This window comes from Vanessa tameamea, chromosome 4 (assembly GCF_037043105.1).
Source record: "Vanessa tameamea isolate UH-Manoa-2023 chromosome 4, ilVanTame1 primary haplotype, whole genome shotgun sequence".
NCBI lineage: Eukaryota > Metazoa > Arthropoda > Insecta > Lepidoptera > Nymphalidae > Vanessa > Vanessa tameamea.
In genome coordinates, this window is record NC_087312.1 from 659323 (window position 1) to 682578 (window position 23256).

The 23256-nt window shown below is 34.6% G+C and overlaps 2 protein-coding genes across 5 annotated transcripts in view; one reads left to right on the plus strand and one right to left on the minus strand.

The window, feature by feature from the left end:
* Positions 1–23256, plus strand: part of LOC113396688 (neuroligin-1-like) — a 677577-nt gene that overhangs the window by 465994 nt on the left and 188327 nt on the right. The gene's annotated exons all lie outside the window — the stretch shown is intronic.
* LOC113396650 (uncharacterized) lies at positions 1214–14510 on the minus strand. Of its 3 annotated transcripts, XM_026634669.2 has the most exons (3): positions 13513–14510; positions 8565–8755; positions 1214–1455 (listed from the first exon to the last, which is right to left on the minus strand). In XM_026634669.2, the coding sequence occupies exons 1-2, from the start codon at positions 14290–14292 to the stop codon at positions 8570–8572; spliced, it is 966 nt and encodes a 321-aa protein (XP_026490454.2). In that variant the 5' UTR covers positions 14293–14510; the 3' UTR covers positions 1214–1455; positions 8565–8569. The 3 variants fall into 3 exon arrangements, with proteins under 3 accessions (XP_026490454.2, XP_026490455.2, XP_026490457.2); XM_026634670.2 differs by lacking the exon at positions 1214–1455 and having other exon boundaries at positions 8613–8755; positions 13474–14508; XM_026634672.2 differs by lacking the exon at positions 1214–1455 and having other exon boundaries at positions 8621–8755; positions 13470–14510.

The following is a 23256-nucleotide window of genomic DNA, read 5'->3' on the forward strand; positions in this document are numbered from 1 at the left end:
TCTAAAAACAGATACAAAATACATTACAGTTAATACATATATTTTCACATAACTATAATAATAACATACACAATCAACGATATAAACTTTTCAAATTGATAGCCTAATATCAAAGATCTATCTATAAATAAGCAATGTGTTAAGGCGAAGTACGCATGGCGCCTAAATCAACACGTGCGCAAAGCCGCAAGTTTATCCGAATTAAAACCGCGTGCGAACCGCATGCGCGACCGCGTTAGCACTTCGGGTGCGACAATTATTAAATTGATACCTAAACAGCTGTTCATGATCTTTCTTTTTATAGTCATTTTACGTATTCTACTATCTTAACTCAATAATAGTATGACATTCACATTTAATAACACAATTTTATTTAATGAAACTAATTTTAATCTATTCATTATTATCTTCGTTGATCTGTTTTTACCGTTATTTGTAGACAAGATTTTTTTTGTAGTGAAGGAATTTTACGCGGCTTACAATAGAGTGAACTGGCATAAATAGTCACCTAAGGTAAACGCATTGTTCCCGGTCCATCTGTCTCTTTCTATCACACGGTTTTATAAAAAAAATGTTTTTTTTTTTTATTAAGTGTATATATTCACTTAAAATATAGCGTAATCAACTTCGTTCCAATCGGGTGTCCCCCTCCATCTCTCTTTTTATTTTTCTGACAATTGTTACATCAATATTACGTACATAGATTGTAAGCAGCTTTACTTATCCCGGGCTTAGTATTGAATGTCGAATTTGCGGCTCATACGCGGTACGGTTACGGTGCGTTATAAATTTTCCCGTGCTCGTGAATGCGGCGCTATGTACAAAGCCTAATTGTTTGATATTATAATTCTGTGACACAATTAATACGGACATTATCTAGCTTTAATTATTAATAATATGATATCTAACTAATAATTGATCATTGATAGGTAAGTTTTCTCAAAAAGAGGCTATCTTAAATAAGTTTAATAGAAACAAAATGTACAGATAATAAAAAATAAATACATAAAATCATTTGAAGTGTTTTTGTTCGATTAAAATTAAAGGGAAATTTGTTTCATCAATTTTATATCATAGATATTTATATTTATGTCAATTTTAGAGTATTATTACAAGAATGTCATGTATTTCATTGCTGAGAGGTCTTTGTGTTTTTTACAATACAACTCATTTGAGACTTATATGAAGTCTAACTAAATATTCATTATAAAATTAGTCTCTACTATCGAATATACAATAATTAAAAACTATATCAACGCAAACATTTCGACCGTTTTGCTATTCTCGTAATTCAATATTGTTTTCAATTTGAACGCGATCGAAATTGCGCGTGTGTTTGACAATCAATTTTCTATATTAATTATTTCTATACTGTGAGAATTATTGATGTATAAATATGCGTTGTTTTTGCATCATATTGCGTCGATGGATCGTTGACCTCTTCTTATCTTGTAACTGAAATAAAAAAAATGAAAGTATTAATGGTAGTGTCGACACAGATATCATCCACACATCACATTCAACAGACAAAGAGCAAGAGCAATACTCAGTCTTGTGGCTTAACATCATACTCCACCATCAGCTGGCGTAATATTTTAAGGAATGGTTAATACATTTTATCAGGTGGGCCATTTTTCCGTCTACAAACATCATTAAAAACAAATTGTCAGTGTTGTTTGAAACACAAACTTTAAAAGTGAATTTAATTCGTATGAGATTTTCTCTTCCAGTCAACTTTTAGACTTAACAGATTATTGGAACATAAATAATAATCAGTAAAATCAGTTAATATTACTTTTAAAAATGACACTTAAAGTAAGTACCGTACGTTGTGTGCGATTTGTAATAATTAAGAAAAGTATTTATTAAGACATGAAGTTTTTTAATTTTCAAGTGAAACATAGTACAAAGAAGTATTTAAAACTCAAATTAAACTCCAGATTGTAAAAACAATGACAGACAGGACGATTTAAACTACGCATCACCTTTATTGTAATGGCTCCATGACCCTGCTGAGTCTTTTGTACTTGACCCGTCCCTCTGTCACCCTGTCCCTGTGTACAAAGGCCATTGGGTCGCATGTGTACTCGATACGAAATTCGATAACTGTTAATACGAAGTTACTTTATACATTTATTTAACTTTATGTTCTGTCTCTGTTCTCAACTGTTTCTTGGTCTAATGGCTTATTTATAAGATCATATCAATCTCACATCACGATCAGAAGGTTTTAGGTTAAACTGCCGGGTTAGACCACAATGCAAAAAATGATTTTTTCTACAGAAAAATCTTATAACTTTTTATCGGCTAGATGTGGGCTTTGAACTCAGGACTTTGCGATTTTTGGCCATGTATCTATCCTTTAGACTAAGGAGCTAGTCGTTAGAAGGAAGGGAACTTAATTAATTAAATTCAACACCCAACTGACGCATACGTGTTCATTTCATTCGTATGGGTTAGCAAATGAAACAACTACTCGTAGATATGCATAAAAGTAGTTTTTGCATAAAATTTACATACGTTTTTTTTCTAATCTATATTTAAATCTTTAGACACGCAGACGAGCAAACTGATCACCTTATGATACGAACTTTAGCACACATAGACATTGGCACTACAAGAATTTCTAAACAATTCAAACGCCGACCACGGAATCTCAGGTTGTATAATGTATTAAAATTATACAAAGTAAAATGGTATCCGTATTTCGTGCATTCGTGCAAATTTATGTTACGACTTGGGAACCTTTAAGGAAAGAGCGTACATATTTCTTAAATTCTGCCATTGCCCTGCAGGCCCCCCGGTGGAGCGCGACAGATTAAGTAAGAAATTATTAAATAATTAGACGATTACAAAAAAGACTTACATTATGTATATTAAATTTTTGAATCAATTCTGTAATAATAATAATTAAATTTAAATTATTTTTGAATTGTATTGATAACATTGATATTAAATAAGAGGGTACTTTGACTTTTCTGTTCAATATTGTGAATTATGTGATTTGTAGTGAGGTTCATATAAGTGATGGAAGCTCCGTACAGAACACAAGGTACGTTATTATAATTGTTATTGCTTGTTAAATTATTGATGAATATATGAATTGTGTTTTTTGCAATTATCAAAATACAAAGGTAGCATTAAGGTAATTGGTGTCAATGTAAATATTAATTGATACAATATTACGATTACTACAGCTATTATAATGGTTAAATAAATATTTGTGTTTCAATAAAAAAAAATGTAACAGGTGCACGTCACTTTACATCAGGTGAGCCTCCTGCTCGTTTCTCACCTATACAATGAAAAAAAAAAAACAAATTGTCTCCAAAACGACATCGCCAATCGTGAACATAAGGGTAGGAAATTCCCTCGACAATACATCGCGTGCGCAATATTTGGATAATTTATAAATCGTCTGTGACATAGCTTCGGTTGGAATTTTTATTTTAATCGTAATAATGGTTTAAATGCTCCGACGACGTGGACGGCGGCGCGTCTCGTGGCGTAATTCTCGTGTCTCTAGCGATCGGTCCGCACCTCCTGGTACCGGCTGCTACGTAATGACGACTCTTCAGTTAACAGTGAAACGAATACGATACGATATCGTCACACAATTCAAACGTTCTTATTAAAAAGATAAGCAAATACTGAGTGAAAAAACATAACTGATTTTTCACATATTTATACGTACTTACAATAAGAATTTTAAACTTTTTGTAAACGTTTTTCTTATTTATGAAATATCAGACATCAAGGCTCGACCCCAACGATGTTCCTCCTGTCATCCCTTAAATTCTTAACATTTATTTACCTCAAAGAAAAAGTCTATTTCTAAGCAGCTTTTCCTTGCCCTCCTATCCTAATACACTGATAGGGTATTATAAATATATTATTGTAAAATTTTAATTTAACTGTATAAGTCCTATACTAATATTATAAATAGTTAAGTTTTTTGTTTATTTACCTTTTTCTGATTCATATAGAATTTCCATACTACATTGATCATAGTTTTAGTACACGAATATCATTCTATGTAGTATGTATTTCAACGTAGTATTTTATAATCATCTGTCGGTAAAAACTGAATAGTTACAATCAAAAGTTTAACGAGATATATTATTTTCCTAAAATCGTATCGCGTCGTTCAAATTGCTCACCGATATGCAAATCACTTTTCTTCCATAACAATTTAACGTCGCAAACTAGCTAACTACTTAAATTGGTAAATTTCGACTTCCATTAGTCGCGTAATTTTTATAATTATAATAAATTGAAAAATAGCGCCTTCCTTTACATTAACTGACGTCATACAAATTATACTTAAATTTATGATAGCATTCGATGCGAATCTATTATTTAAAACGGATCAAATATATCGTGAAACTTTGAAAGAGCACTATAACACGTTTAAAACAGGTGGTCAAGTTACCGTCACGGTGGCATGCAAAAGCGATCCCGTGACGCCCACCAAAGAGACAGATAGTACCGCTGGTTTTTTAGTAGGTAATTCGGTGTACTAGGTCCGCACTAATCGTCCTGGGCACCGGCGAGTCCCACTACAAGTGGGGGAAACGAGAAACGCATTTTTCTGACGAGAAATAAAGGTGGTTAATTCACACGAAACAGTTTATCAAATTTAATTTAAGATTGTTGTTTTTTGTCTTTAAATTGTTTCGGAGTAAAAAGATTGATTTAGATAATACCAATTATTCAATCGATATTTTATTTTTTAATTGGCATCAATAGCCACGTCGAAACAAAAAAGACAACATATAATATTACATATGTAGACGTTGTTTTCAATAATATTATGAATTTCGAACACTGGACGAAAACTAATTGGAGTAAACGTTTGTATAACATACTCGTTTAATATTACAAAACAAATAGATTATTGATCAGCGTACAATGTACGGACATTCGACACGTATGGGCCTGTCCGAAGCCAGTACCGTGTCGCGCAGGCCGTAGTTCACCCTCTATTAGCTCGTTTGGTGCTCAGCCAGCGTTTAATGCTTACTGACATGAATTGACAATAGACATCGCTCACATTTAATTTAACTAGATAGTGATTACGAGATAATAAATCAATAAATCTGTTCTAATTTTGTTTGTGATCATTGTATATTTGTTATTGAAGATTAAACATGGGAATGCGTATATTTGGAAAAAATATACAATTCGAAGCCAAATTGATACTGGTAAATATTGCCAGTTGAAGTCTCACAGATAATATAAGATACATTGTTAGGCAATTGCTCGTAATGGTTCGTCTCTTGTGTTCAAGATACGGCTTGTACGTTATTGACCATGTAACTCGTCACATCGTGATGTTTTCTCCAACGACGAGCTATATTAAAAACAAATTAAGAACGTAAAAACTCAGTAGTGTTTTTTTTGTGATTAGAACATGCGATGGTGTGAATTATTGAATGGATGAATGTCATGGAACAAGCACTGAATATCAAAGAATATCAGCGTGATGGTAAAAACTCTAAGCCTTAATAATTTAACGCTAAAACTGTTTTTCGGCAAATGATCGACATATCGACAATTAATTTGACACTTTGGCATAATTTATTCTTGGTTTATTTTAAAAGTTTAATGTTTGAAATAGATAGATGTATAAAGATTTAGGCAGTTCACAAACGTAACCATCTTTCCAACGATCGTTATAAATTAAGCCGTCGAGTTCTCACTTTCTCAGTCACTTATCTAATTCGTAAATCTTCGTTTCACTTAAACGGTAAGTAAAGTTTGGTGTTCGTTTGCGCCTCGCCATTTTAACATTCACTTATTTTGTTGTAGACTTAATATAATTTCAAGTTACTTTTAAATTTTGTGATGATTTTAAGTCGAGTTTTAATTGAAGTTTATATTTTGACAGTGTGATTGTGAGTGCAGAGAAGTTGAAAGGTGGAGTTGGTATGAATTGTTTCCGTAGACTACTACTTCCGTACTAGTGTTCCGTACACTGAATAGTTTCCGTAGTGTTTCGGGCTCCAGAATATGTGGATAGCGACATAACATAGCTTATGGAGGGTTCGTTCTAAATCAGAATGCAAGGTGTGAAAAACCGATGATGTTCAAGTCTTGTACTATCAATGAGGCGCACCAAAATATCTCTTAAAAAGTTTTTAGAGGGAAGATCTCCGGAATACTGCTTGCACCCGGGTGCTACATGTGCTCAATACAGGGTCAATGTAAAAAAACCCGTGGTTTGCGGCGTATTGATTGGTGGTGTGATGTGATTGGTTAATTAAATAAGTGATGTAAACTTCTGACATTGTCTATGGACGTGTTTCGAACGTTTTGCTCTCTGGTACACAATTTGCCTTCATTCATAAATATAAATAAAATATTCGCGGTGATGAAGTATTCGAATTGTGAAACTTTGTAAACTGTGATTTTCCATCCATATCCACAAACTTAAACCATAATATCAATCAATCAAAATATTATTTATTCAAGTAGACTCATAAAAGTACATTTGAATCCTCATGTCACAGCGTTGAATTTAATATAGCTAGCTACTACCGGTTCGGAAGGTAGATTTTACCAAGAAGAACCGGCAAAAAACTACGTAGTTACTGTTTTTTACCATTTTTATTACAGTCTATTCAGTCAGTAAAGTAGAATTAAATTTTTATATATCCTATATAAGATTTTAAATTAACATGGTTATTTTTATTACTACATGTTTATTCGAAATATCGAGCTCCACCAAATAAAAATAAAAAAACATGGTAAATATCCCGTTTTAAATACTTTTATATATCCTGCCTGTAAACGAATAAATACTAAGATTTTTTATCTTTGATGTAATCTTATATTGAGTAATTTGATTTATTTATCAATGTTTTTTTGACATGAGCTTTAAATTTTAATACGTTAAATTACAAAAAGTTTTATTATAGAAATAATTACCGTACCCCAGAAGGATGTATTTATTTTGCGAAGTCGGAGACTAGGTGTTATTAGTTTGCTTTACATTTTACATGTCTATAGGTACAATGATTGTCACCGTTTCTTGCGACAAGATCTTTGTCATAGTGAACATAGATAATACTGTTGTAAACATATTGTGAAGCAACTTTAAGTACATCCACTTTATTCTCTAAGATTATAAATAGACCGAACAACTCATTTTTTGCTTATACATACGTATATACATAATAATTATAGTATCATAGTATGAATCCAATCGTACTGATTGTGAGGTTGCCTGACAATAAAATGCAGGCACAGTACAGTAATATAATTTGTTACAACGATTACAAATAATATGATATAATAACGGACAGCAGGTCTGTGTATAAATTATAAAACATAAAAAGTATCATCATAGTCAGTTCTTGCGAATTATATGTTGTTGAATTATTTAAGTGGGCATTCAAAAAAATAAATAGCTATTAAGTTAAACAATGCCACGGAAGATTAGTTTGTAAAGATGCAATAATAAAAATAATATGATACTTGTACAGTTATATAAGTACTATTGCCCCCTGTTATTACGTTCGTAACGCGCTTCAGAATATTTAATTATTTCTCTTGAATATATTAAGTCTAGGTGAACCTAGGTTCACACGGAATTAAACCTGCTGCATATTTTTGCAAGATTAATCTTAGAATCTTATTCAAATTATGGTGCATAGAACAATTATATTTTAGAAATTAATTTCTTGTTTCTAATACCATATTTGAAAGAACAGCGTTTTAAAATATTGTTTCCAACATATTTGGGACTTTGATTTTGTGCATTTATATTAAGTAAATTTAATTATCATATTAAATAGGGACATCTATAAAACAGCATTAACAGTTATGGTTTCCTTGCCCAAACTACCATTGACGCCAATAATGTCTCTTTAGTTATCGTAAATATTAAAGTACTCACTAGCTGAACCCGCAGTTTTACCCGCGCGAAAATGATAAAACTGTACCTATAACACACAAACCGTCATCCTCCATTTGGGGCGTGAATTAAAAGTAGCATATGTCCTTCCAGGGACTCAAACTATATACCTATACTAAATTGACAGTCCGAGTTATTTTCACTTTTATAATATTAGTACAGATTAGTAATTAACCTTACACACACCTTTATTTTCGTATACAAAAAAGTAATAATTACTTTTGGTAAATACGTTTCATTTACACAAATTAAATTGCTTTGTAAATTGGGTGCTTAACGAGACAGCGCCGTTTGAAGAAACGTTTAAAAATCTCTTAGTTTTCTATCTTTGTACTATGTAATCGTAAAATTTAATCGGATTGACCTCAAAGATATGGTGTGTTCAATGAAAAAATAAATAATTAGCGTAAAGTTAACAATAATTATTAAGTAGGTAACGTATAATTCTATACACGAGTCCAATTGAGAAATGATCTTTGCTTGAAGTCGTTAATACAAATAAAAAGTTATGTTTCCTTCCAATTCTTCTCGAAATAAACTACATTGTTAACCGGTGAATGACGATTCTTAAGTGCTTGTTTGTAGTCTCAAAAGGGGGTCTTAGCCCAGTAGTGAGATTTACAAGGCGTTAGTTTTAGTTTTTTACCTGCTTTATACAATATAGTTCCTGCCGGGCTGTCTGCGGCCTATAGCGAAGGGCCAGGCGCGGGTTCGTTGGGCGGCTGTGACGTCACCGCGCAGCAGCGCCACCACGTCGTCCAGGTAACGCAACGCTCGCGACTCCGCCGTGAGCGCACGTGCGGCGGCCGTGCAACGACATGCGCGCGCACACTGAATCTGGGAACATATTTTGTATAAGAACGTGTGCCAATTATTATGCATTTATCCTGAATACTGTTTCCTCTAATTTCCTCTGGCAAGATCACGTCTTATTAAGGAATACTGGTCATATTTTGGAAATAGTATGATAATGACCAATAATAACCTTATATCCTTGCAGTTTAAAAATTGCACAGTCTTTTCCCTTACTCTCATAGTACAATTGGATAGAATATTCAGAAAAGGTGCCGGACAAGCGGCTTTAAATATTTTCCGAAACACGGTACCGCAAACACTGCTAGTATGATGCCAAAAACAATGGGACCACAGGATTTGAACTAAGGAAGTCTGCGCCTAGACCAGTCAGGCAGTTGGTGTGTATAATATTTCTAAACAATAATAACATTTACTTGTTTGTTATTGTAATTGAAGTAACCTCGAAGTTAAATTCACACAAGTACACTGATATACCTAATGATTAATTTTATGGAATTTTAACAAAAAGCAGACGGTTTTTTATTTATTTTATGATATAATTATTTCAATGATATGATTAGACGACGTTTATTCATTAATCACTCAACCGATCACCATCAAATCTTGCATATATGTTGTCAGGGGTTCATAAATTGACATAGTATACTTAACACCTGCTCCTCCCCTAACACGCGGGTAAAAACAAGTATAATACAGATATATAAAACTAATGAGTTAATTTAATTTTTTGTTGGAACGCATTTCAGTATCTAGCTGTCCAGATTGAATAAATATATTTGCGTTATATGAAACATTTATCGCGATGGACTGGCAAAACTGACTTGGCCGTCTGATGATAAATAACCACTGTCTATAGACATTGGTATTGTAGTCATATTGATCATGTATCCAATGTGCAACCAAATTTGCTAACTGAGATGGTGTATCCCTTGTGCCTGTACACTGACTCATACATCCTGTAAACCGGAACACAATAATACCGTCAATTGCTGTCGTAAAATATGTCATGTGTGACATACCCGACCGCACCAAGTAGTTATAGAATCACGCTACGACCCACGCGTGTGAAGCAGTATCGTTTCACGCGGTTGAAACAGCGGAAGACAGCCAGTTCTTGATACAGTATATATTTTCACTTAATTAGAGTAAACGATAATTTTAATTACACGTGCTAAGTTAGGTTTTAAGTGAGTAAAATGTAATAATAAAATAATTATCTATACTGATACTATACATGCGAAAGAAGCTCTGTCTGTTTGTTGGTCTGTTGTTCTTTCGCGGCCACTAAAGCAAATTTGACGAAATTTAGGATGAAGAAAGCTTGCAACTCCGAGAAAGGACATAGGTATATTTTTTTAATGCTTAATACCTATAAAACGCGAGCGAAGCTACGGAAACTTATATTATGATAAATTTGAGAGTTTCTTAATCTTTCACATCTTAAAGTCAACCGATGAGCAAAATTAGCTAACAAAACTCTGTACAAAAAAGGACACAGGATACTTGAAAACTATCCCTGACAAGATAACTTATTTAAAAATTTGTACCGCGATGTTTGTGACGTCACTCTTCCCAAAATATATACGATCAGTGAAAATTAACCTTATGTATTAATACTGCTACTATTTTACACAACGCTTTGTCTGTATGTATCAAGTATTAGTATATTAATCCGATTAAAGCGCTGTAAGTGCCTATTTAAATTAATTATTAGATATAATCGCTGACGGGATATGGTTACACGCGGAATAGCTTTACAGATGCAGCTCCTATTACGTGAAAGTTAAAGGCTATATTGGTTTGACAACAACGCTTAAATTGTTACTTAGTATTAATTTTTAAGCGGACGTAATGAAATCGGGCTAATTATCGAACACGCTATTGATTGATTCTGATTTCTGACAGTTTTAACCACATGCCAGAATAATGAAATAGCTAAATGACATTCGTTATGGTTTTACTGGTTCTTAAATGTATTGGAATGATTTGGAATTTATTTGTTTTTTATTTAAAATAGGTTGGCGGATTGCATTGTATAAAATTTAACCATCCCTTCAAATACTAATGCGTAAGTTGTGCCTGTAGTTAAACTGGCCTACTCGAACTAGAGGATACTTTAGCCGAACACATTTACTGTAGCACACTTTTTCAGGCTGATATTTAACTAATTTTTACTCGAATAAACCTTTAAGCTTTTATACAGAATCTAAGGCAGATGTCCGCCTTCACCTTTGCGACAGCTGACTGCAGATATATTTTAGGTTATTTTAGTATTCGTAATTGAGTTTTAATTTATATGATCTCCTTAAAATTAAAAGTATGTTATCAAATTATTTTTTAATTTATAATTTTGCGTTAATACCTAATATTAATTTTCGAATTTGACTTGTAGTCCGGTCAAAATAACTTTTTTAGTAACAAAAAATTGTATAGAGCTGTAAATTAGTATAAATCTTCTATTCTATAAATATCAAAGATGCATACCGATCCTACGTCTGCTAAAAAAAGATATTCAAGGTAAAATTCATCGGATTTTTTTCGTGTGGCAATATTAAAGTCGTGTTTAAAATTATGTAAAATGTCATAAATATTTTAAAATAAAAGGTTTCCGAGTAAAACGGGTAAAATAAACATACCTAATGTATGTTACAAGCTAAAGAGAATAATAGCGTTACATAAAAGAGCGTGAATTTTAAAACACACAGATTAAAAATTAAATTGGAGGAATGAAAATGTGCTGGCCGGCGGACCCTTGAGTTTAAACTTCAAAGGAAAAATCAGCGTAACCAACGCATCCGGTATCCTCTGCGTTAGTGAACAGGGCTGCCGAGAGGTTTTAGACATATATTTTTAATGAAAAACAAGGAGCGCATGTAGGTATGAAATATCGCGAAAAGGATGAGTGAGCCAGTGTAACCATAGGTACAAGGAACATAACATCTTTGCTCCTTAGTGATGGCCTCTTACCATCAGGTGACCGATGTATCCGCCTACATAACTATATTATAAAAAAAAAATACAACAATCATGAAAAACATAAACATAATAATCAGCCTGTAAATTTCCCACTGCTGGGCTAAGGCCTCCTCTCCCGTTGAGGAAAAGGTATGGAGCATATTCCACCACGCTGCTCCAATGCGGGTTGGTGGAATACACATGTGGCAGAATTTCTTTGAAATTAGACACACGCAGGTTTCCTCACGATGTTTTCCTTCACCGTCGAGCACGAGATGAATTATAAACACAAATTAAGCACATGAAAATTCAGTGGTGCCTGCCTGGGTTTGAACCCGAAATCATCGGTTAAGATGCACGCGTTCTAACCACTGGGCCATCTCGGCTCTTCATCATGAAAAACAAGTATACAAAATAATTAGTGTAAGTTAACTACAGGCACAAGGGACATAAAATTATAGTTATCAGTGGCGCATTAGTGACATAAGTAATGATAATTATTTCTTAAAGTACCAATGTGCAAGTGGTGATCTTACCATCTGGTGGCCCATTTGGCAATATATATCAAAATACGCATAAAACAATAAAGTCAATTTTGTCACTTTAAAAAAATCTTCGGAAGGAACAGGATCCCCTTGTATCATTAATAATATTAAATTGTAAGGAAATATTTATAATATTGTTGATGTAAATTACAAGAGTGTTAGGTTGAATATCAGTAGCTCTAAGGCATGAGTTACTAAAAGAAAAAAAAAGAAGTCACTAACTGTTGATCTAGATACGAGATGCATAAAATAACGAAACTCATCGCGCCAACCCTATAATCGTATAAGGGTGCGCGAATAATGAAGAAGAACGTTTCAGTACTAAAATACCATGAGCCACATTGGTTTTACTTTTCAATTTAAGAACGAAATGAATATAAAATCAGAATAAAGGTTTACGGGCTGCCTAGCGATGTATAAGTCGCAAGTTCGAACCTGACCTCTTCGGCTATTTTCTCCTTGAACAAGCATTACGATATTTACCCCCATTGGATTGAGATTGACGCAAAAGGGAATTTAAATTTTCCTTAAAACGGACAAAGCTATTATTATTTTTAAAAATAAATATCAAATTTATATTTGTAAAATTGACAACCCTACGTCACGTAAAAAGGGAAGCGTAGAGCTCATGTGTAAATAAACAATAAATATACATATTTAAGCACCGCCGCCACCACCACCACCACCGGCAAACAAAGATTAATTAGGAGCCGTTATTGGACCATTAAGTACGCGCTTGTTGAGCCTAAATGCCTACGGTTCGTTAGCAGATTATTTGATTTATAAACAATACGATATAATTCTCGAATAATGGCGGACATTATATAATATTGTTAGTAGTTGTATGTCACGAATATTCTCAGCTTCTGACCGCAGTGGTTACGCATTAGAGAAGCACCTAAGTAGTGTAATAGTGTGTTGGTTCTAAGAAATATCTTGCTCGTTTTTTTTTTAAAAGAAAGAAATTGAAGAATTTAGATTGAGAAAGTACGTGAGTGTTGCTTTGCAGTGCACGCGATAACAATTGTGTCCATTGGTTATTTATATAAATATCTACATTTATTGTTTTATCAAGAACTGTCTGAACTGAAGTAAAACGTTTAATGTGTTTACATCTGCATTTTAAACGTCAGTTTCTTAGATAAATTTCTTATTAAATGAACGCCAAAAATACTATTTTTATAGATCTGTGCAATTTTGTGGTAAGGTAAGTGGTGGCAGTGGTCAGTGGGTACCAACGCGTCAGTGGTCGCGGCGAGCCACTCGTCGGGCCAGCACCTGCATGTCCTCGTGAATGCCCGCGAGCTCTTCGTGCAAGCTGCGTGACTCCACCAGCAGCGCGTCCAACCGTCGCGCTGCCGCCGACAGCCCACAATCTTCGTAGTCCTCGTCTTCTTCTACAGCAAGCGCAAGTTTCCCTAATCGATCCCTTTCCATTGCCTCTCTGATGCCTCCCCCTCTTTTTCGAAACTCTCTTAACAATTCTCGCCGAATTTTTGCACCAGATCTCTCATCTTCCTCTGCTTCTCTAAGTTCATCGGCTAAGGATCTCTCTTTCTTCGTATTTAAGTCAGTTTTTTGTTTGCTATCTAAATCCGCGTCTTCGGGCTTCGTCAACCGAGGTTCTGGTTCAGAGTTTAAAGGTTGAGGTAAGTTTGTAGAGCTTGTGGTCACAAGTGTCCTCTGAAGAAAGCGTTTTGTATCCTCATCATAAGGGCGCACGAGGCCGCGCCTCGGCGTCGCTCGCACGATTGCTTCCAGCGCGTCTTTGCCGGGATCCTCCGGTCGCAACAATTCTAAAATCTTATCTCGTGGAGGAGAAATCGAAGACCACAGATCGAATTTTGACACTAACTTTCCTTTGGTCGGTGAAGTAAGAACATCGCCACTACCTGTATACGCACGAAGATTATCGTTTACAATTCTATAATTGCGTAGTTTCACGTTTCCTTCGGGCGGAAGGGTGACGGCCGAGCAGTCCCGAGGGTCGGGTTCCTCGATAATGATGAGTGGCGGCACGACAGTTGAGTCGTCCTGTGGCTGCGCGCACAAGCTCATGTCGCGCTCAGTCGACACGCGCAGACGCACTAATCACTAATATGAATTCACAAACGAAACCACGAAAGCGGCACGCGAGCGCTCGATAACGCTGGATATTTTTAATTTAAACTCATCACTCATAGAAACTTGGCGGAGGTCTGCTACCAATAAACGTCGGTAATTATGGGATCGCGCGCACACCCCGGACGCCGCGACTCGAGTGCGAGCGACGCACCGCAGCGGTTGCATTGTAATTGAATTTAAGAGCTATTTATGTTCACTTTGAATAACTGCAATGTGATTACTTCGTTAACCGTCATCGTTATCATGTCGTGACGATAGAGTAGTTAGTTAATGAGCTTATGTTTATGCGACAATGTTATTGAACTAATTGTAATTATTTTATATCGACGATTTTATAAGAAGTTAATTAAATTGTCTTGTTTATTTAGCTTCGCTAATGGTTTTCTAGGAATCGTATATGGTGTCTGTGTCTTGTGTAACAGTAGTAGTGAATGAGGAAGTAATATCCGGCGTGAAAATGTAAACCTTAGCGGGTTCGTGTCGGTTGCGGGCTGCGGGTTTCGTTTCAGCGTTAACCTGGCCCATTACTTGATAAATAACACCATCGAAGGCAGGAAAATATTGATTAAAATCCAATTTAGTCAGTGCTGTAGTATGGCAGCTCTAGTATATTTTGGAATAACGCAAATGCAATGACTTTGATGAATTTCGTATCATCCTCATTTTATCAGAATATAAATATGTACCTAATGGGTGTCAACCGCAAACCGCAAAATAACTTGTGTATGTTTTTTATTTATTGGAAGTGTGCTGCGCTAATTGGGCGTAAAATATTTTTCCAATATTTCGTGTGATGGATTACGAATAGTTACGTAACAATTTTTAGAGTGAAAGGCTGAAAGTATACTCTGAATTTGAGCTATAAAAAGAATTTTGATTTGATTTTGAGATTGATATTCTTAATTTAAAACTCAGTATATGAATATGAAATCATTTCATAATAAAAATAGTCTTTTTGCCCATCGGCCAGGGCGATTATAATTATGATTATTGCATCATTATTGCTCCATTATTTCACAAACGTGATAAATCCAAATGCAGTCTCATAAGCATAAAATAAGCAATGCCTTTACCTGCTTTCCAGGACAAAAAATAATTCAGTAATATATTTGTTAGCGTTTGATGTAGCACAGTTAAAACGCGCTGAGTGAACGCTAAACCTTACCGGTGCATCGAGTTCTATTTCACTTTTGTTTAACCCAAATGCATTTATTGTTAGCTAACTTTCCGCTTGACGGATCCGCCCGCGTTATTGGAACTAGTTTTACAAAGCAACGTGTACATTATTCAAAACTATATTTTTATCGTGTTAAATATTTATACAACGAAAATATTTATGCCTCTTTCAATTATAATGTTTTGTATTTCAATTGTAGTTTGGACAAACCGTTTAGTTTTCTTAAATCTTTTACTAAGTGCTATACTTAACTGTGTAAATGAAAATTATGAGAGCATTAACAACAAAGCATAAATGTGGTTTTATTATTGCTGTTTAAATATATAAATATCAATTCATTAAATTTTATGTGAGCGACGGAACTAGCCGAAACCATTTTAAACTTTTTTATGTGCGATATCATTAAAAAAGTGTTTTCATTGTGTAAATTCCAACGTACGTGAAAAGTAAAACATTGTTCATGAAACAATTATTAGTAATTGTAGTCGTATTATGGTAAAACGATTGCCCGTAGCAGAATTCCGACGCGGACGAGCGCTCGCGTTAATTGCCCGCGTTTTAACAGTTATTTGCACATATAATAAAACTATAATGGGGTCTGTGTATTAAATATTTTCAAGAGAAACTTCCAATCTGTGAGAGAATGTCAAGGTCGAATTTAAAATTATGTATTTTTAATAACTTTTAGTAAAAGTACAATTATTAATAATTATTATTTGCCAACTCCGCAAAGTATTTAATAGTGCACAAGTATGGGCACATGTGCTCTTTCTATTTCTTCGATTTCGAGGCAATGGAAACATTGCCAAATTCCTATTTTCAACTGAAAATGTTCTACAGAAACAGTTACTAAATTTATTTTTGTCTGAACTGAGGTTTGAACCTTGGGCCTTATAATCTGCAGTTTTATAAATTATCCCCTAGCACAGAGGTAGTGCAATATACAGAGTTATTGGTAATTCGACGTATTCCCGTTAGGAGGTGATAGGGGTGATTATTTGCGATAATTTTAACCCCCATATGTATAATGCAAAAGAGGTCAATTTTTGAGTTATCACGTTTATTAGATTTTTTCAAAATAAGTCAAAAATGCAACTTCAAAAATTTATTTAAAAAAAAGTATCAATTAAAATCTATTTTTTTTTTCTGATTTATAATAACGATTTATTTGCTGATTATTTAGGTCAACATTTATCGAACTATTTATGTTTAGTAACTTCCAAAAGAGTAAAATAAACTGTCTCTAAAACTTAAGCAACAGAATCCGCGGGCGCGACGTTTACCATTAATTAGTATGACATCCGAATCCGATGTTTGTTGTTTTATTGTTTATGTTACAACGTCGTTCTCGAAATATCGAATAGCTTACACCAAATCGCGTCTGTACAACTTTATCTGTGTATATTTGTAAAGACCGTTAGTTTATAATAAACCAAGACTGTAATGTATCGAAAAAAATTGTATGACACAATACGTCTTTAGCATAACAGTTATATTAGAGCATCGAAAACTAAACTAGGACGAAATGCACCTCTTGTAAGATTAGGTAAAACTTATAATAAATACTCAAAGTCTCTTGACATTTTTGGGGATTCCCTAAATAAATACAAAAAAAAATGCAAACACAGTGCAGTCTATTCTCTTATTTTCATAATCCGAAGAGATGGCAAATCGGACACTCACAAAAATAATTTAGGTGCAGAACTTACAGATTTACCTGTATTTAGAGTACACGTTAATCTGTAAGACAGAAAAGTGTATTTTCAACTTTCAAACTCCGATTGATAGCGGCTACTGTCGATTTACAGAAAAACCCAGTCACTTTAAATTGCCTAACCCAGGGTTTGATCCGAGATCTCTTGATTTGTGGCCTTAGCAGTTAGCTATTAAGTCATTCGTTTTGTTTCTTTCGAATCTTAATACACGGGCTTAACCTGTGTCAATGTGTTGCTAGTTAAAAAATATTATAAAACGAATATTTTAATATTTTAATCAAATCGTAATCAGAAATTGATCATTGATTGATGATTAATTGGTTACTTGCACTTCTTATTTCTGTAAATGTTCCATTAAAACAGAAAGGAGAAGCGTGGATTTTAATTCTGAATTTTCATCAAAAGTGGATCGAGATTTTTATCTGAAACATCAACAGCTTACAGTATAATACAAGCTAGCCAGCCGCCTCGCATTTTCATCGAAATCGCATCAAAATTCCATTTACTTTATTATTAAAACAAAATTTTATTAACATCTAGTCTTTATTAGTTCAACATAACAATTTGGTTCGTTTTCTTTTGTTGCTCAAAAACTTTACATTTCAAAACAAAATGAAATTTTCCCAGTAAAGTTATTGGTTACTAATTGCTTTTTAAAATAGCTTAAGAAAAACTACCTGGGTGTTTTTTTGCAAATAATATGTCTCGTAATATGTATGTGTTGTAGGTGACCATTTAGATGATTAAATTAACAGGCATCATAAAAACATAGCCGACAGCAATATACACACGTGAATCATAACCGAAGATTGCGGGGTATTTTTTAAATAATAATAATTATTATACCTGATCGTAAGTGGTCACCATCGCTTACATTGCCAATGCGCCACCAATCTATGAAACTAAGATGTTATGCCCTGTGTGCATAAAACGGGCTCACTCACCCTTCAAATCGGAGCAAAACGATACTAAGTATTACTGTTTAGCGGTAGAATATCTGATGAGTGGGTGTTACCTACCCAGACGAACTAGCACAAAGCTCAACCACCGCGTAAAAACTTGGTCAAGTAACAATGTTTTAATGTGCATAATTTTTTATTGTAATACACCTTGCATTCGTGAGGAAATTTGTATGTGATGGATGAAATTGTAACCTCATATGTACTATTCCGGATTGGAAGGGCGTGGTGGAATTAGCTCCAAACTCATGTCAAGAGGATAGGAGATCATTGCCCAGCTGTCATTAGAATACTATCACTCACTAAGAAGACCTGTCGGGGAAACAATCTGCCAACAAGGATTTTTTTTGCTGAATGGGACAGTTCCTGGTGTTGACAACTTGTCATCACAATAATTTCGTTTCCGATTTTTTTCGTACCATACTTAAATATTCTCAACCTGGTTATTGATGATATGCTAACCTTTTTTAATCGATATTTAGTGCATTATGTCACCAGCTGGTGATGCGTAATCATTCACGCAATTACAATCAGCTTTATCAATAGCGCGTCGCAGCATATTATCTGATACGGGGTGATAACAGCCGAAACAATGCTGATAGGTGAAATATGTCCACAATTTTGGCACTGTATTATCATCAGCGGTGGTCTGGGGTACCTAACGACAGCCTCTCTACCCTTTGCTGGGCTGAGTGGTATTCGAGACCTCTGCTGATCCTGGACCCTGAAGTTTTTTATCTTAATTTTTTTTTTGACTATCTTGATTGATTCATGTAATTAATCGATCGTTGAACGATTAGTCGGGTGGGCGGGCCGACGCGGCGTTACATTTTTTCTATTTATTAATTTTTGTACTTCTTGTGACGTTACAGTCTTGCAATCATATTTTTAATAATGAACTAGTTGTTTGTAAATTTATATCAACTCGGTCGCCGCAAAATCTTAAGATATTGAGCGTAAAATGTTCCTAGTACTTACTAATGACTGGGGAACACTGTACAAGTCATGTAGGTATTCACAAAGTTGGCAAGGAAACGCCCAGTAACTTCCAATGCTATCATTTCCACGATCACTGAGGCTGTATAATTAATTATCTCTTAATGTGTATATTTATGGTACAACGCTTAACTTAGTTTATTTGTAATATACATTTGAATAAGTATAAAATGTGATAAATATATTCAATTATGTTTCAACATCAGATCATTTTGAATGTTTGTTTAGTGAGAAGTCTATTGAGGCTAAAGGAGTAAGTGTTGATATTATTGGTATTAAATTTAACTTACGTTATTTAATCTTTGGAGATTTTGAGGTCTGATTTTAATAAGTCTTGTCTCTATGTCCTTCAAACAGGATGACTTTGAACGTAGTCGTACTTATTACGATTATAAAATATTTCTTGTAAACGTGGCGGTTCTGATAAAAGTTCGAAGAATCTTAATAATGGTAACATCTAAGAATAAATCAAAACACTGTTTTTTCTGTATAGTCATTTCAAGTGTATAATAATTTATTGGTTAATGCATATTGCTCACATACGCAGAGCTTTAAAGGATTACTTAAAGATAAGAACGTATATCTTCGATAGTACTCATGAAACCTATTGACCTACCTGTTAAACGTTATCAAATGAGTAATTTCTGATTTAATAAAATCGCATTACGCGTGTACTTGTCGAGTAGTCGACGCTCAGGTGTATTACCACACCTCGTAAGTAATCCTGCCACCTTTTACTTTGCGTGTACTCCAGAACTGTCAAAAAGATACCTTTATGTCTGGAGGGCTCTCGAGTTGCGTCGAGTGCCTCTCAGGTAAGGAGTGGTTTGGAGTGGAGAGGGGAGGCCGGGGAGATAGGGGGAGAGGTACTCGCGGCAATCAGCAAGGGTACGCTCCGTACGTCAACTTGAGAAGTCGGTGTTGGTCGTGAGGACCTAATGGTGGCTGGTTCGAGACTGATACCGTCTTTAGGGGGGTCTATTCTCTTATCTTAAAAAAATAAATTTATTTTTTTATTTTTAATTATAGTTTATGGCGACTTATAAACTGCATAATAGTGTTGATAGATATCGATAAGTTGTGTAGTTGTGAATATAAATATTTTATAGTTGTTTCTAGCAATTGCGATAATCGTAATTATAAACTATTTTGATCCTATTTCGATTTTCTTATTAGAATATATATATGTATTGTTTAAACAAATTAGGGTACTTGGTGGTAGGGCATTGTGCAAGCCAGTCTGGGTACCGTCCACTCATCAGATATTCTACCGTCAAACAGTAAAACTTGGTACTATAGTATCCCGTTTTGAAGGGTGAGTAAGTTAGTGTGATTCGAGTGAGTCGTTGAATAACATTTGAGTTCCAAAGGTAGTTAGGGTATTGGTGATATAAGGAATGGTTGTGATATATTTCTTACAGCGCCATAGATATTCAATGGGCGGTAGTGACGACTTCACATCAGGCACTTGGTGGTAGGGCTTTGTGCAAGCCCGTCTGGGTATGTACCACCCATTCCCCAGATATTTTACCGCAAATAGTAATATTTAATATTGTTCTGTTTTGGTTTGAAGGATGTGTGAGGTATTGTAACTACAGGCACAAGGGACACAACACCCAAACTTTCAAGGTTTGCCGCGCATTGGTGTGATGTGAGGAATTTCTTAAGGTGCTAATGTTTATGGGAAGTGTACGTGCAGACACGTGTGTATTACATCATTCAATAAAAAATAAATAGGTGAACCTATCATAAAAAAAAATACTAGCAAAAATTGGGTAATCGCTGTATGATCCGGATATTCATGTAGATATTTTTTAGAACGAATCCCTTTGTTTGGTGGTGTTGGCCCATCTCTCTGGTAGCGTCAGATCGTCGTCGCATCGGTTTTGAAAGTCAAGGAATAGAAAGTGCAGTCTGTTCGCGCACACTTGTGCATAACAATATATCCTGCAAAGTTGCATAGTCTCCCTTGAGAATTCCCATCGTAACACGGTAACTTGGTCAGGACGTGCTCACTGTAATACTTACATTTTTATTATATGAAGTTTGTTTGGTAATCCGGATTCACGAAAAACCTACTAATCTGATGGATATAGAACTTTTGTATTTTGATAGATTATAGTTTAAGGAAGGATTAAGCCTATCTTGTATGTTCAGTGTTGTTAGACAGATACAGATTAGTATATTAATATATGTATATGTATATTACGGGGAATCGTTTGGATTAATCCTGGCTGATGAATTTCACCTTTGAACATCGCGTCAAAATTCCAGATTCCACCCACACTACCTAGATGGCTGAAAATCCACAGCAGCGTGATTTCTAAGGCATTTTTTGCTTCGTACAACCACTCTGTGGAACCAGCTTTCACGGGCGGTTTTTCATAACCGATATGACTTAGGAACCATCAAGTAAGGAGCGTACACATTTCTAAAGGACCAACGCTCCTGCAAGCTCCACGGTGTTGCAAATATCCATGGAGGATGGTAATCATATTCTATCAGGTGAGCTTCCTGCTCGTTTGCCACCTGTCCCATAAAAAAGACCTTCACGAAATTATTAATATTATTTAATATATTTATGTAATAACTCAATTGCGTTTTTCAATAAAAGTTTTGATGGTAGGCAGATAAAAAATTACATAATCGTTTGTACCCGAATCCAATACTTCTCTCAGTTACCAATATAGGTACCATATTGGGAGACATTTTTTTTAACTTTTTAATCGGATTAGCTTTGCTTTCGCTGACTGCGATCAAAGAAGTCAACTTATATAATTTTTTCGTTACGATTTATACAAATCAAATCAAAGATCATACTCATACAATAAATCTTATTTAAATCGTCGACATTTAGATTTTTCAAGAAATGGTAAGAAACTCGCGTAGTTGCTCTTCTAAAATTAATGGGATTTACGATGACGTTAGTTTCAGTGACTCCTTAGTTAGTCTAGTGGCTATATACAATGCCATATATCTCGAGGTTCTGAGTTTAACGCCAGGTCAGGCCGATGAAAGGTCTTTCTATCGAAAAATTTGCAAGTAAAGCCGTTGGTTCTGAGCCTGAACTATTTCCGGCTGAGTCGGTTTTACGGGCCCATCGGATTATGAGAGTGAGGGAATAGAGAAGGCATCTGTGTTTGCGCACACACTTGTGCTCTATAAAATGTCACGATGGGCTGGTCTCCCATTGGTCGCTTTGACCAAAATCGGTCAGTACGACATCAACTATCAGTTATAATGATTATATTATCGTTGAACAGTCCAAACTTGTAACGTAAGATTAAAGAAAAAATATTTATCGAAACCCTAAATTAAACACACCGTAAATTATATCTAACGTAAAACAAAATTTAAATATTTAAACTTTAAACAATCGTGATCTAAATGTAACTGAGTGCATAGTATTTTTAGGAGTCACTTTATACCCGAAACTTCAGTGCAATCCTCATTTATTGTCCTTGTCAGGACAGCACTCAACTCCGTAACACACGCGGTTAGAAAAGTTAGACAACTTCTGTATTGATACTGCTCGATTCGTATATTTTGATTATTTACTTATATCGATACTGTTTACAATCATGAGGCTCGAGACTGTCTTAAGAATATTTTTAATGAAGTAGGAATAATTAAAGTTGCGTTACAGTATGTTTACAATAATGCTTATTTACATCAATAAAGATAATGACCGCAGTTACGCTAATTTTATAATGTTATGTATATCATCGGCGGTTAAGGAAAATGTCGTGAGGAAACTTCCATGTGACGGCTACATGTGTAGATACTTTTCTATATTGGAGCAGCGTGCTGGAAAAACCTAGTAAGTCCTACTTAAAAGCAGAGACAGCCCTGCCGTGGGACATTTAACTAACTAACACGTAACTGTGAAAGAGATCAAATGAAATGCAAGTTGAACACGATGAACACATAATACTTTACGTATCGTAAATGTAAAAAATACATACAAACAGTATGTGTTATATATTACAATAAGCTTTTTAAATAATTTAATATTTTTATATAAATAAAATATAGTAAAACAAATCTTATT